Source organism: Musa acuminata, chromosome BXJ1-9 (genome assembly GCF_036884655.1).
Source record: "Musa acuminata AAA Group cultivar baxijiao chromosome BXJ1-9, Cavendish_Baxijiao_AAA, whole genome shotgun sequence".
Classification (NCBI taxonomy): domain Eukaryota; kingdom Viridiplantae; phylum Streptophyta; class Magnoliopsida; order Zingiberales; family Musaceae; genus Musa; species Musa acuminata.
The window spans coordinates 6,779,234-6,792,201 of record NC_088335.1 but is presented as its reverse complement, the minus strand read 5'-3'; the positions used below and the strand labels follow the sequence as shown (position 1 = coordinate 6,792,201).

General features: G+C 37.7%; 1 protein-coding gene across 3 annotated transcripts; it reads right to left on the bottom strand.

The window, feature by feature from the left end:
* Window positions 1-11,255, bottom strand: LOC103975018 (histidinol dehydrogenase, chloroplastic-like). Of its 3 annotated transcripts, none has more exons than XM_065082510.1 (17): window positions 11,098-11,255; window positions 6,261-6,398; window positions 5,886-6,007; window positions 5,755-5,807; window positions 5,568-5,640; window positions 5,360-5,390; window positions 4,899-4,990; window positions 4,708-4,809; window positions 4,523-4,594; window positions 4,395-4,457; window positions 4,270-4,311; window positions 3,615-3,674; window positions 2,286-2,396; window positions 1,582-1,752; window positions 1,065-1,155; window positions 572-860; window positions 1-456 (listed from the first exon to the last, which is right to left on the bottom strand). In XM_065082510.1, exons 2-16 carry the CDS (start codon window positions 6,382-6,384, stop codon window positions 586-588), a joined length of 1,482 nt encoding a protein of 493 aa, XP_064938582.1. In that variant the 5' UTR covers window positions 6,385-6,398; window positions 11,098-11,255; the 3' UTR covers window positions 1-456; window positions 572-585. The 3 variants fall into 3 exon arrangements, with proteins under 3 accessions (XP_064938582.1, XP_064938584.1, XP_064938583.1); XM_065082512.1 differs by having other exon boundaries at window positions 6,261-6,346; window positions 11,098-11,226; XM_065082511.1 differs by lacking the exon at window positions 5,360-5,390 and having other exon boundaries at window positions 4,899-5,000.
* Window positions 11,256-12,968: the final 1,713 nt, after the last annotated feature.

Here is a 12,968-nt window from a genome sequence, read left to right as displayed (position 1 = left end):
TGCACAAGTTCAAATATTACTTTAGACTAAAACAATCAACAATGTTGCATATCAAACAGAAAAAAGTTTCTTGCATATTAGAACAGTAACGTGAAAGGATGGCTTACGTAGCAAATACCGGTGGCGACAAGTTCTACAGCATGTCTGCTGCCACAATACGAACAGCAATACCCTATCCATTCTGATTATTGGCTTGTCTTTTCCATTTGTTCGTTGATTGTGAATTTCAAAATGTTGCACAACAGTGAGAACACAACTTAATTAGGTTCTGCAAGCATAAACCGGATGATGAATTGTATCTGAGGATGTAGTTATTGCACGTAAAAATGAGCTGACTGTTTTATGCACTCCCCACTTTGAGCTGCTTGTGGGCACTGAAGAAAGACCACCCCCAACAGCTTGGCCTTTTAGCAGATTATGAATGATGCAAAATGGCAAAGGTCTTCAAGAAACAACCTGCTCAGTTCAGAAACCCAAACATTGACCGAGATAAGTTGTGATTCAACGTACCAACTCAAAAAACTCAAATGGAGAAGCCTATGATATTATAAGTTCCCAGAGCATTTTGGACCTGCATTATGTCAGCTAAGCAGGTAGGCCAGCTTCGATTTCCTGCAGCCGAAGGGTAACAGCTCTCTTGTGAGCCTCCAGCCCTTCGACTTCTGCCATCTTTGCTACATGCGGTCCAATGTTTTTGAGACCTTCCTCGGTTAAGGACTGTACAGTTATGTATTTGAGAAATGAGTTTAGTGACACCCCACTGTACATTCTTGCATATCCGTATGTGGGAAGGACATGGTTGGTGCCGCTAGCATAATCACCAACGCTCTCCGGCGTCCATTGTCCTAAAAAGACTGAGCCTGCAGTGATCCACAGAAGTTACTAGACAATTTTAGCAAAGAATTTATTGTCCTCAACAAATTTTAACTGTAAATGATGCTTTCCAACAGATGAGTTTCAATTGATTGGAGACTGTGTGATAATAACGATACGCTCCAACGAGAGTAAAACAGAACTTCTTTCTCTAACATGTTGAAACAATGGTTATAACCATAGCAAATTACCAGCATTCTCAATGAGACCCTCCCACCTTTCCGCATCCTTGACGTTGATGATCAAATGCTCAGGAGCATACAAGTTTGAGAAGGAAATTGCCTGCAAAATACAATGTTTTTTGGTTCTTTCACAAGCAAACAAAAGGAGCTAGAACTACACAATTTAGCAATCCAGTGTAAACTGATGCTTCTGCTGTAAACAAACCACAGCCCAGAGCATAGAGCACAATATTGTATACAGATCCAGCGGATTGCCAGGACTTTGGTATTAAGCTAAATATGCTCAGGCCCATATTTCCAATCACTTCAGATGATAAGGTCAATACTAATAGCTTCAATATAATACCAAAAACTTCAGCAATGTCCTTGAAACTTCAACTGCACCTAGAAATAAGCCCATAGGCACTTTGAAGTAGACTAGTTAACTTAATTTAGTATATATATGTCAGTTGCATTAGTAATGGATTTAGAACCTCTAGTCTGGTTGAAACCATGTGGCATGCACAAGCAGGTATTCAGAACCAACCTCAACCATGTCTCTGGCAAACACAACATAGCTATGACTCAGTGCTTTTGAAGCATATTCTCCTCTGGGAAGGCTAGCACATTGGTTGCTAACTTCAGCCTGGATAGCATCAATATCCACTCCATCTCCGGCAACGACAAGAACCACCTGACTATCTGGACCATGTTCTGCCTGTAAATTTAGTGGAGTACAAAAAGAAATAAGAACATCAAACCAAGAAAATTTTAAATGCCAGTTTGATACCTATTTTGGAAACATATTGGACCATACAGTACCAGTAAACCAGGCTATTTACGGACCTATACAACCCAGAATCATTAAATAAAATAATAGATAAATGAATAACATATGTACTAGTATCAAGCTAAGCGTTTTGATACCGGCAGTTGGTCAGGTTGGAAAATACTAGACAGCATATGCTAATCTGACTGATGCTTAAAACCTTGCAACTAAAGACCTACAGAGCATCAATTTGAAAAGTGAATTCATATAAATTTAATATATTTTTGGTTTGCTGGTCTTAGAATTGACTACATACGTCAACATCTTTGACTTGGGATTTTCTGGAGCCTTATTCCAGATAATAGATGCCCACTACCTAAATAGCTCGCATAAGAAAGTAACAACACAAGAAATAAAAAGAATATTCTCCATCAAACACATGCTAATCAATTGAACAATACAAGTGCAAACAGAATAAAGACCTGAGAGAGGAGATCTGCAGCTACATGAACAGGATTGGCATGCTTGTCAGCAATGACCAGAACCTCTGAAGGGCCAGCAGGCATGTCAATGGAAACCATTGCTTCACTGTTCTGCAGGAAAAGAGAAGTACACCAAAAAGCAGGTTAATCTCAGACCAACAAATTGGAAGGCTCTGCGGATCGACCGGAAATTGAAATATTGTAGCACCAAATCTCTGCTCTTATGATTAGGAGGATATGTCCAACCACAAATCTCAAGAACCATTTTAAGAGAAGAAACAACACGATATCTTGGGAAATCAAAATAGAAGCTACAACATTTTAAAAAAGTTGATCTAAATAGATTGAAGATAGAATCAGGAGTAGAAGACTATTACACAACAATTCTTACGTGTTCCATAATCAAATCCTTTCATTAACAGTGATAGTATGATGCTGCCAGGTTCTTAGTCAGGGCTAGTTTTAGCAATTTAGATTAAGAAAAAAATAGTTTTATTTAAAATCCATGTTAAATACAACTAATAGATGATATTTTGATTGTATCCAGGAGTCAAAATGATGTCAAATCTATAAAAAGTAGATGACAAGCATTAGTGTTACAATAGGGCTTCTAAAATGAGAAAAAGTTGGGTAGTAATAAGAATTCTGTTACAGTTGACAAAAAGTTACAATATGGTTCTAGTGGTTCTTTGTCCACAAAATGTCAGCCCTCAGTTAGAAAGAGTCCTTAAGGATTCAAAATATTGAAAAAAAGGATCTAGCTGAAGAAAACAATGAAGATTTCTAGTGGTGATTTTATTTCTTAACTTCTACAACTATGTATAAGTGTGTGTGTGTATATATATGTATACACACACACACACACACACACACACATATATATATATATATATGTTCTATCTTGACTTGTTACCTAAAATTTATTTTTTCTGCTGATGAGATCAACCATATAGCAGGCTTTTCTTTCCATTTGACATGTACATATGATGCTTAAGATGATGGTTGTTCCTAGTTCCTACGCATCTTTCTCATCTATATTCTGTTCTCTTTCCATAGTTAAATCTTGTTCTATCTCGGCTTGTTACTAAAAGGTACTTTTTCTGCTGATACAATTAAACATATAGCAGGCTTTTCTTCCCATTTGACCAAGACTAGTTCTCTACTTATTCTAATTGGGCCCTGATCTCCGTGGTGTATCTCTGGACAGAGTCTTCATAGTGCAAGCAAATACAACCTAAAGATTGTAAAATTAAAAGAGGAAAAATGTGGAACCAAGGACAGAGAGTAAAGAATTAAAGCATAAGGGAAGCTAAGGAATCAGAACCATACCAGGAGAATCATTTTTGCAGCAGTAACATATTGATTTCCTGGGCCAAAAATTTTTTCGACCTGCAAGAAACCATTAAAGGTTCAGATATTAAGTATATGGCCAGTCAATTGTAACCAACACTGAAATTGAGTTGAAGCGATGGATAGTTATGGCACCATCAACAGGGAGATTATAAACCATCAAAAGAAGATGACGTACATTTAAGCACATTTGATATCATTTATGCATGGTAGAATAAGTACTGACGGCTGTCTTTGGTTTCATTCAAAACGAGACATTTGGATTTGGAGTAATTGCAGATGATGGTTAGATAATGGAAGGCCCCACAACAAAGTTTTTATTCAAAATGAAAAGAAGCTCACAATGACCGAAAGAGATACTGGAAAATGAGCTCATTAAGAAATATTTATGCATTGTGCACCTAACAAATACAAAGAATGCAACAAGAAGTGTTTGCTCTTTGATGCAAAAAAGTACTCACATGGAAGATTACAGAATAATAGAAGATAAGCTGCAATAACATAAGCCCAGTAATCCTAGAATTTACAGTCACTAATTTTACAAGACAACCAGCTGCTTTTAGTATATTTTCCTCAAACATATAAAAGAAAATAATTCATAAAGTAACCCCCACTACATACTGGAATTTTGTACCTTTGGGCAAGATGGAGTTCCCCAAGCCATTGCTGAGACTGCCTGAAGATATAACAGATAGAAATTAGTCAAAGCACAAGAAAAGCCATTTGCAGAACAAAAAAGGGTGCTCAAAATCCTTGAACCTGAGCTCCCCCAGCTTTTAGAATGTGAGTTACACTGGCTTTCTTGGCACAATAAAGTACTTCCTGCAGCAAAAATAACGAATTCAACTTCATCTCAATGTGGGGCCAAGGTTCTTGTAGAAGGCTACCTTGCAAATGCTACCATCACGACTTGGCGGAGTTGCAAGAACAATAGTTTTGCACCCGGCAATATGTGTGGGCTGGTGCACGGAAGAAATCAAAAGTCAACCATATCTGTTCACCATCATGCATCAAAACTCAACAATACCATGACTGAACCGCCACAGCCATCCCTAGGAATAGATTAGCATACCACTGAAAGCATGAGAGCAGTTGAGGGTAAAACTGCAGTACCCCCTGGAACATAAAGCCCTACAGCGCCGATGCACCTTGCTATCCTTTTGCACCGAACTCCCTATGCATAATCATTACATCCAAAACCAGTTAATGAGAGCAAGAAAAACTTGGTGACAAAATAAAGAATACTACAAGTCATTTGCTTACTGTCATATTCTCAATATCCTTCTCAGGAACCCTTTGAGCATCATGAAATGCATAAATATTGGCATATGCCACATCAAATGCTTTCCTTACAGCTGGATCAAGCTTAACAATACACAAACATTAACATGTATTGGTTGAAGCAAGTACAAATAGATGACAACAAAAATACAAGTTTTCTTTAACTAAAGATATGACTAATACAACCACATTGCTAATGAGAGCAATTTCCCACAACGTTTTACAAAGTCTGATATTGGCATGGTCTCTAATAAAAAAGATCCTGAAATCTCTTAAGAAACTTAATGGCACAATAACAGATAACTAACCACAATGATTATGCTAAAGCCCTTGAACTGATAACATCTAGACCAAATGTATCATAAAAGGTAACTGAGAAAATGCAACATAACAGTTATGAAACATATTTGAATTGAAAAGACTTTTAACAATTTGGAAATAACCTGAAAGAAAAAGCCTGGTAGCAATGATCACCTGCCCTAAAGTTGATAAGTGATAGACACAACCAAAAATGTCAAATGCATACTTGTTCAAAAATAGCAATACAGCAACTAAATTTGAAGACAAAATTTATCATTCTACAGTCAGCTCAAAAAGAAGAATTCACAGCATGTTATAATTCTCATTGGATTACTGTTAAAACCAGCCTACCTCTGGAACCGGAAGATCAGAAACAAGCTCAACTACTTTGTCAAGTACAACTTTGTCAAATTTTGCCGTATAACTGGGTCAAGAAAAGAAAAAGAGATTTTGGACTTCTGAACAACTGATAACTTCATTAGTTGTTCAAATGAAAAATTCTATACAATATTTAGAAGCATATGTAGGAATCACTGACTCTATTACTGCAGCATCTCCTCTGCACTGTACATCATCCACGATTGGGTTTACCTACCCATAAAAAGTGCAATATAATTGTCATAGTAGATTTACCACTTAAAGGTCCAACAATTTCATTATCAAACTTACCACACTAAAAATGGATGAGAAATCAATACGAGGGCGAGCCTTGAGAGAATCAACCTCAGTATGAGTAAGCTCAGAAAGCTTATAAGATTTCATTGCACTCCTAACAATTCGACCTTTCAATCCTGTATGATCACCAATTGTCAATGTCAGAGGCACTGCATAACTTATAAAAGACAAGTACATAATGTGATCATTTTACTTAAATTCTTGCTTCACAGCCTCATTTCACTAAAATGCAGAAATTATTTAAATATTAAAAAATCCAAGTTATTCTTAAAGGTTTTAACAAATCAAAGAAATATGTCAGTAACCACGAGCAAAAAACTTTCCTACTGATAGAAAATGAGAATTCATAAAAACAGGAGGTACAAGTACCTTTAGGCAAATAGCATATGTTATATCTTGATAAATTAAGAGCACAAAGTCCCAGGGAATGGTCAATGGTACGAGTGCCAACAAATCTGTTAGTCCTTGGAAAAGATAAAATTGTACTGTCCATTAGACACCTTTATCCTGCAAATGATGGTAAAATGACAATATAGAAAAACAAATTACAAAAACCATAGCCCTAGTTTTACAGAACAGGTAAAAAAAATTACTTTAACTAGAGTATAAAAGAAAAGCACACAGCATAACTGTCATATTCAAATTAATCTCATATTGCAATTACTCTACCAAGAAGATGAGCCCATCTGCAAATAATCTAAAAGGGAACACTAACTAAATATATCTGCATATTAAGCCCACCTTCATATCTAGAACCTGATAATATGGAATCAGCAAATTAAAGGTAGTCCCTTATGATCACTGTCCATCATAGGTAATCACGAAGGATCCATAACTATGTCAGATGAAGCTTAAGTGCATAAAAAAAATGAAATGTGCAACCCAATACGTAAGGCTCCGGCTAATACAGGGACTGTGGAGGATCAATATAAATCTAAATTGCAAAGAAACAACCTTATCATGATACTAAGGTTCATCTTCTAATAGTGTGGTTCAGTGCACAGAGCTCCTGCCAATTTAGGTTCTCAAGAAGATCATCTTACCCTAGTGAGCAGAAAGAAAGTTTACGTCACTCGAGCCTTTGGTCTTAGAAATTCACCATCAATTGAAGGTCCTAATTCATTGTCATTAGAAATGTTGTTGCAGCTCTATCCAAGGGTTTAAATAGGCGCCCGAGCGCTCGGGTGAGGTGAGGCCCGAGCGCCTCAAGCCTCGATCATGCAGCACGCTTCAATGAAGCGCCGCCTAGGCACTCGCTTGAACCCAGGCACCAAACACCTCAAGCAAGCGCCTGGTTGAAACAAAGTTACCGAATTAGAATATTATGTCTGGTTCAGTTGAACAGTAAATTACTTGGTTCGATTAAACTAAGCTACATAATGTTACTAAACTTATGCACGCAAACCCCCATCCGTTGCCCCCCTGTCCCACTCCCCCACATAACCTTGAGCCATAAACTAAGCTGCACAGGACCGATGCTTCCGTTATCGCCGAAGGACAAATCCGAAGGCCTAGCTTTCATGTGCAATTCCCTCCGCAGCCGCTACTTTCATGTGCAGCTCCTTCCATCGTCGAGGGAGAGGACCGTAGCTTCCTCTGCCACCGCGAACACATCTGAAGCTTCCTCTGCCCACGACGTCACCGTCTGCAACATCCACTGCCATCGTCCATAGCTTCCTTCGTCACTGCCATCACCGTCATTCAAAAGTTCCTCCATCACCTCCATCCTCTCCTTTCCCACTTTTCATCGTCGGTATCTTTTCTCTCCTTTAACTACTGTTAACAGTTTATTAAATATTGTTAACAATAGATTGTTAAGCACTGTTATCATATAATAGTCCTTATTTAGATTTTAGCACTACTAATCTCTATTTATTTAGAACTGTTATTAGGGTTTTAGGATTAATGACAAGTGTACAAAGCAATTCAAAAGATTCATCAAAAATTCAAGAAAGGATCCTGCTTAGAAATATAATTATCTAAAGGATCCTTTCAATTTAATGTCATATTTATATTTATATAATCATATTTGTCAATAATATTATATATTTTTTATATTTTAATGTTTTAGAGCCCCTTGCTTTGCTTGGGTTTAGGAGAGCGCCTAGCGCCTCAAGCATTTTTAGACCCTGACGCCTTTTAGCACCTAGCACTTTTTAAGTCACTAGCTCTATCATTAATCATTTGCAAGCTACAAACTAACAGTTTTCCACAAATATAGCAAGTGACAATAGTTGGTAGACTAGTTTGAGAGGGATAATGTGGCAAACAAAAAAAGATCAAAAGGGATAAATGCTTTTTAGTGAGCGATTGGTAGTTCGTAAATGACCGATGAAAAATTGTATCCATCGAGCCCACAAAGCAGCCAACAAACTTGCAGTGTTTATGATAGTTCTATGAGACTCATCCTTTTGCCTTTAGCCTAGCTGTGATGAGAAATTGCCATGGACGGATCAGAAACAGCCATTCACCAGAAATCGCCAACATGTGCTAAACAGCATGCAGGTGGCAAAAGATGGCATATCTGACAACCAAGGTAGCAATGATGCTTCGAGGTCATGAAGATGTGAATATGGGCTAGGATTTTGGGTAGATAAGCATATGGGACAATGGAGGGAAGAGGATAGCTCACAGGTTAAGTGCATTGTGAACACAAACTCATTCTTTATAGTTGAACCCATTAAATACAGCATCAAATCCATTTAAGCCTCATCGGATTGACTTTCTAGAATAATTAACTCGAGTTGGTCCAGCTACTCTGATGATATAAAAACAAATCTATGATAGTGGTTTCCCTGACATAACTTTGAGGACATGTCGGTCATGATAGCCATTCTCTTACCCAAAGCAGTATATCATAGAGCAATTGCCATTATTGACATACTAGAACTCTTTAGAAAGTGGACAGTCAGACTTGAATATAAATAATTAGTGTACTTAGGGTGGATGCACAAGTTTAACTCCATACTATATACTCTTGAAACATCCAAATCCAATGCAGGAAAACTACAACTTTTTTACATCCACTTGATACAAATCCTGTGGAGTGCATCAATATTGTAGAGAGTTAAACAAATTTCCTATGTTTGTGATAAAAGGGCACCACATAAATTCTTTCAAATAAGAGAGCATTTTGTGACATGATCTTTAAGAGAGAGTATCTGATCGGTAAACACAAGTGACGATATAATATTGCGAGGATGATCAAGAGCAACTCCCTAATGCAATTATAAAACTGAAACAACTCTTAATCGTCTAAATATGCAATCTTGATAAGAAAAGTCAAGAAGAAGAGGTTTAAATCAAGGTTTGTCGTACCGTACCATACCGATGTTTCGATCCGAGCTTGGTACGGTATGGTACCGGTGTACCGAGCGGTACATCCTGATGTACCGAACAATTTTATTTTTTCATTACTGTAGCACTACTACAATATAGTACTGTAGCACTGTAGCGGTACGAGACAATCCATGTACCGGTATGTCATCGGACCGGTACGTACCGCCCATACCGGGCGGTACCATTCGGTACTGCATACCTTGGTTTAAATTTCGTCAACTAGGGAAACAAGAAGGCTGTTGTTGAGTATTTGATCATTTCCGAAGAGGAAATGAGCAAAATTACATCAAGAAATGTTCACCAAACGTAATGATCGGACTAGGAGAGCGTTTCAATTAGTTCCTTGATGATAAGTTGGTGAGGATGGCAATTCATGCAGTTTAGGTTGGGTTAAGCTGGTTTCCAGGCTAACAAAAGTCCACAGAATTTAAAGCTGATCAGGCATACGTGTGATGGGTGAGGGTGTGAGGAGAAGGAGAAGAACAAAAAAGTAAAAAATAAAAAGGAAGGAGTGTGAGGATGAGTACTGGACTGTCATGGACAAAGTTGTAAATGAGGTGTTTGATGTAATACACATATATGTCCGTGTCTTTCGATTTTTGTTCATGTTTTGCACAGCATATAGAGGGCTTATAGTAGGCTTGATAGCCTTATTTTGTTTGGTCTGTAGTGGACCATCTTGGACTTTTTGTTGCGCGACCGTTCAGAACTTGCGAAGCCTATATTCGTAATTTGTATTTGCTATCATGTGTTTGTTGAAATTGTTGCTTGTGGATATTGAATAAAATATTTTCTCTAACTCATCTTCTCTTTTATAGGCCCTTAAGTGACCATAGGAGGTTTTGGGGAGGTTGACCATTGGCGGACGAACACGCAAGGGTGTCGCACGACGTAGGCAAAACCAGCCAAGTCTGTGACAGTGGTATTAGAGCAGGACAAGTACACTTAAAAATACTTGGCATATAAACGTGGGGGATTTTAACCTTTAGAAATCTTTAAAGTATATTTGGAGTATTGGGTTTTCAGGTGGTACAACTTTGATCACCAACTCTGATCTTTTAAGTATGTCTATGTCAGGCTGTTTAATGTAGATGTTCTAAAAAACACATTGGTCTCCTTGATTGTATATGTTTTTCCGTATCTACCAGCCATAAATTGATTGGACACACCAGCATGATCTGGTTAGTGTAATGATTCTGGTTTTTACTGATCTTCTATCTGAATTATACATGCTGGAGATATGCTTGTGGAGATCAGCAGTGGATGATCATGCCACCATAAAATGAATTAGCTGCAATGTATTCAGAATCATGGCTTGTGCGGAAGGTAACTGAAGCATGTTTATGAAGATTCAGCTTAAATTATGAATTACAGTAGCCTATGTATGCCCTGTTACACAGTTTGATCAGTGTTGGCATTTAGTATCACTGCAGAATGTGTTTGCTTTTAACATACTATTGTTACATTTAGTGTTGATTTGCATTTTAACCTACAAAATAGAAGTGATGAATTGTTCTCCTCGTGATCAATCGAGAATTGCAATCCTGTTCACTTTAACTAGCACTTTTTGATACATCTAAAGACTGGTGTGACGAGTTACGTGTTTGCAGTATGGTATTGGTACATTGTGAGCATCTAATTATTTCTGTACTCGAGCTATTGTGACAGTTAAGATCGGCATTGAAGTACAAAGGTAAAATTTAGTGACAAAACTAGTATCCAAAAATTTGATTTCACCAAAAGGCTACCGCTCTTTTGTTACAGTTATTCGGCGGGTTGGTAGCAGGAAACTGTACGCGAAAAAAGGAATCAGGCGGAAGAACTGACGCAGAAAGGAAAGGTTGAAGTGCAGAACGAAAATTCGCACCTTCGCTCTCATTGTCGAGGTGACGCTCTCGAACCTTCTCCGATCTCCGAACCCTCTCTCTCGCGCTTCGAGCCGCTGCGCTTTCCGGAACAATAGGAGCGAGGCTTTCGTCGGGTATTTATGGAGCTCACGGCTTCAGAAACCCTAATCGAGGATAACAATTGGGTCATGGCTCGAATTGGGCCCGATCCATCTACGTGCCTCGACTTGTTATACCCGATGACCTATTTGCTAATGTTGCTGTTTCTCTTGGTGCCCAAATCAATCAATTCTTAGGATTCATTCAAGATGTTGATGTATTTTCTTCCTCCTGAGGAAATTTTTGGTATGTATGTCATATCATATTATGTCTGCCACTTGCATTTCATGTATGTTTGAATTGCTAGAATAACATAACACCATGGCCTTCGTGTGAATTTTTTGAGTTGCTATGGTCGTCGATTTGGTGGTTCTGTTGAGAACGTGCTCCTTTTCTAGCCATACATGATGGTCCTTTTAAAGGACATATATAATAAATTATATATTACCACAAGCTTGCACCCAGAAATACAAATAAATTGCATGGTGGCATTGGACACTGAGACTGGCCATATAACATAATTACAAGTGCAGTTCCGTCGACGACACAGGAGTAGATGGCAAGCTAGATGATGAAGAATGGGTCATAACTCATAGCGCCTCATTAATTTTATGCCATGAAATGTGTTTGTGATACTATTTCTGTTCTCATTACAATTTTGTAGTCAAGTATGCCAACCGTAGCTCTCAGCCAAGATCAGAATATTGTAAGATTTTTTCTATGTTTGCTTTCAAGTAATACTTTAAAATAAAGTGAAACTCAAGTCCTTCATGTCAGGTTGTAGCAAGCTTGTGGGCTGCTGCTATTATAGGGACGTGGTGCAATCTCCTCACTGTCGTTTATGTCGGTGAGAAACTATTCCTTTCTTTAACTGCTTCAAGACATTAATTTTGTCTCATTTGTTTTGTCTGGTTATTTCATGTATGATGATGTAGGGAAATGCTTATTCAGTAACAAGGAAAATAAGAAACATATGAATTTTGGTTTTCTACTGCATATAATATGTGAGGATACTCATTTTCAATTTTTTAATATATAAAATAAATCATTGACTTAAAATACTGATTGAGCCGTATGTATCAATCGGTGTTTACCGGTTTGACGAAATGTCCATACTGAATCATATCGTTCAATACCGAGACAATAACATTGATTTCTAATTTTCTAGTATATCATTCAATGATGTCGATATAATCCCTGTGTTCCGATATTATACCAGTCTTCTATGATAAGTAAATCATTTATCTAAACAAGTTGGAATACAGTGAAAATATACAACCATTGATGTTCTACAGTGAGTAATTCTATGAGCAAAATTGTTCACAAGAATTGCCGAAGCAGATTAAACAGAAACAATTTAACTAAATGAAGAAAGCTTGTTATATCCTTAATGCTATATATTGTCTAATTGGTGCAGGATTTGTTTGCTCTCAGACGCTGCCAATACTGTATGAGAAATATGAAGATCAAATTGATGACTTTCTGTATAACCTCCTCGGGCAGTTCCAGAATCACTATAGCAAGCTGGATGTGAGTGTGCTGAGTAAACTATCCAAAGGAAATCTCAGATCAAAGAAGAATGACTAGAGTCCATCCTTCTTTGGTTCATCTTGTCTTCTATTGTGCAATCGACATTCTGTATTGCTGTCAAATAAAGATGAAAGCCTCCACCACTATTGTGAACACAACAGCAGCAATTCTGTGCATAGTCTTTTTGCCACCGAATGCAGGTTTCTGATACCCCAACTGGTTGTCAAGCAATTATGCAAACAGAGCATGATGTTCTTTAGGT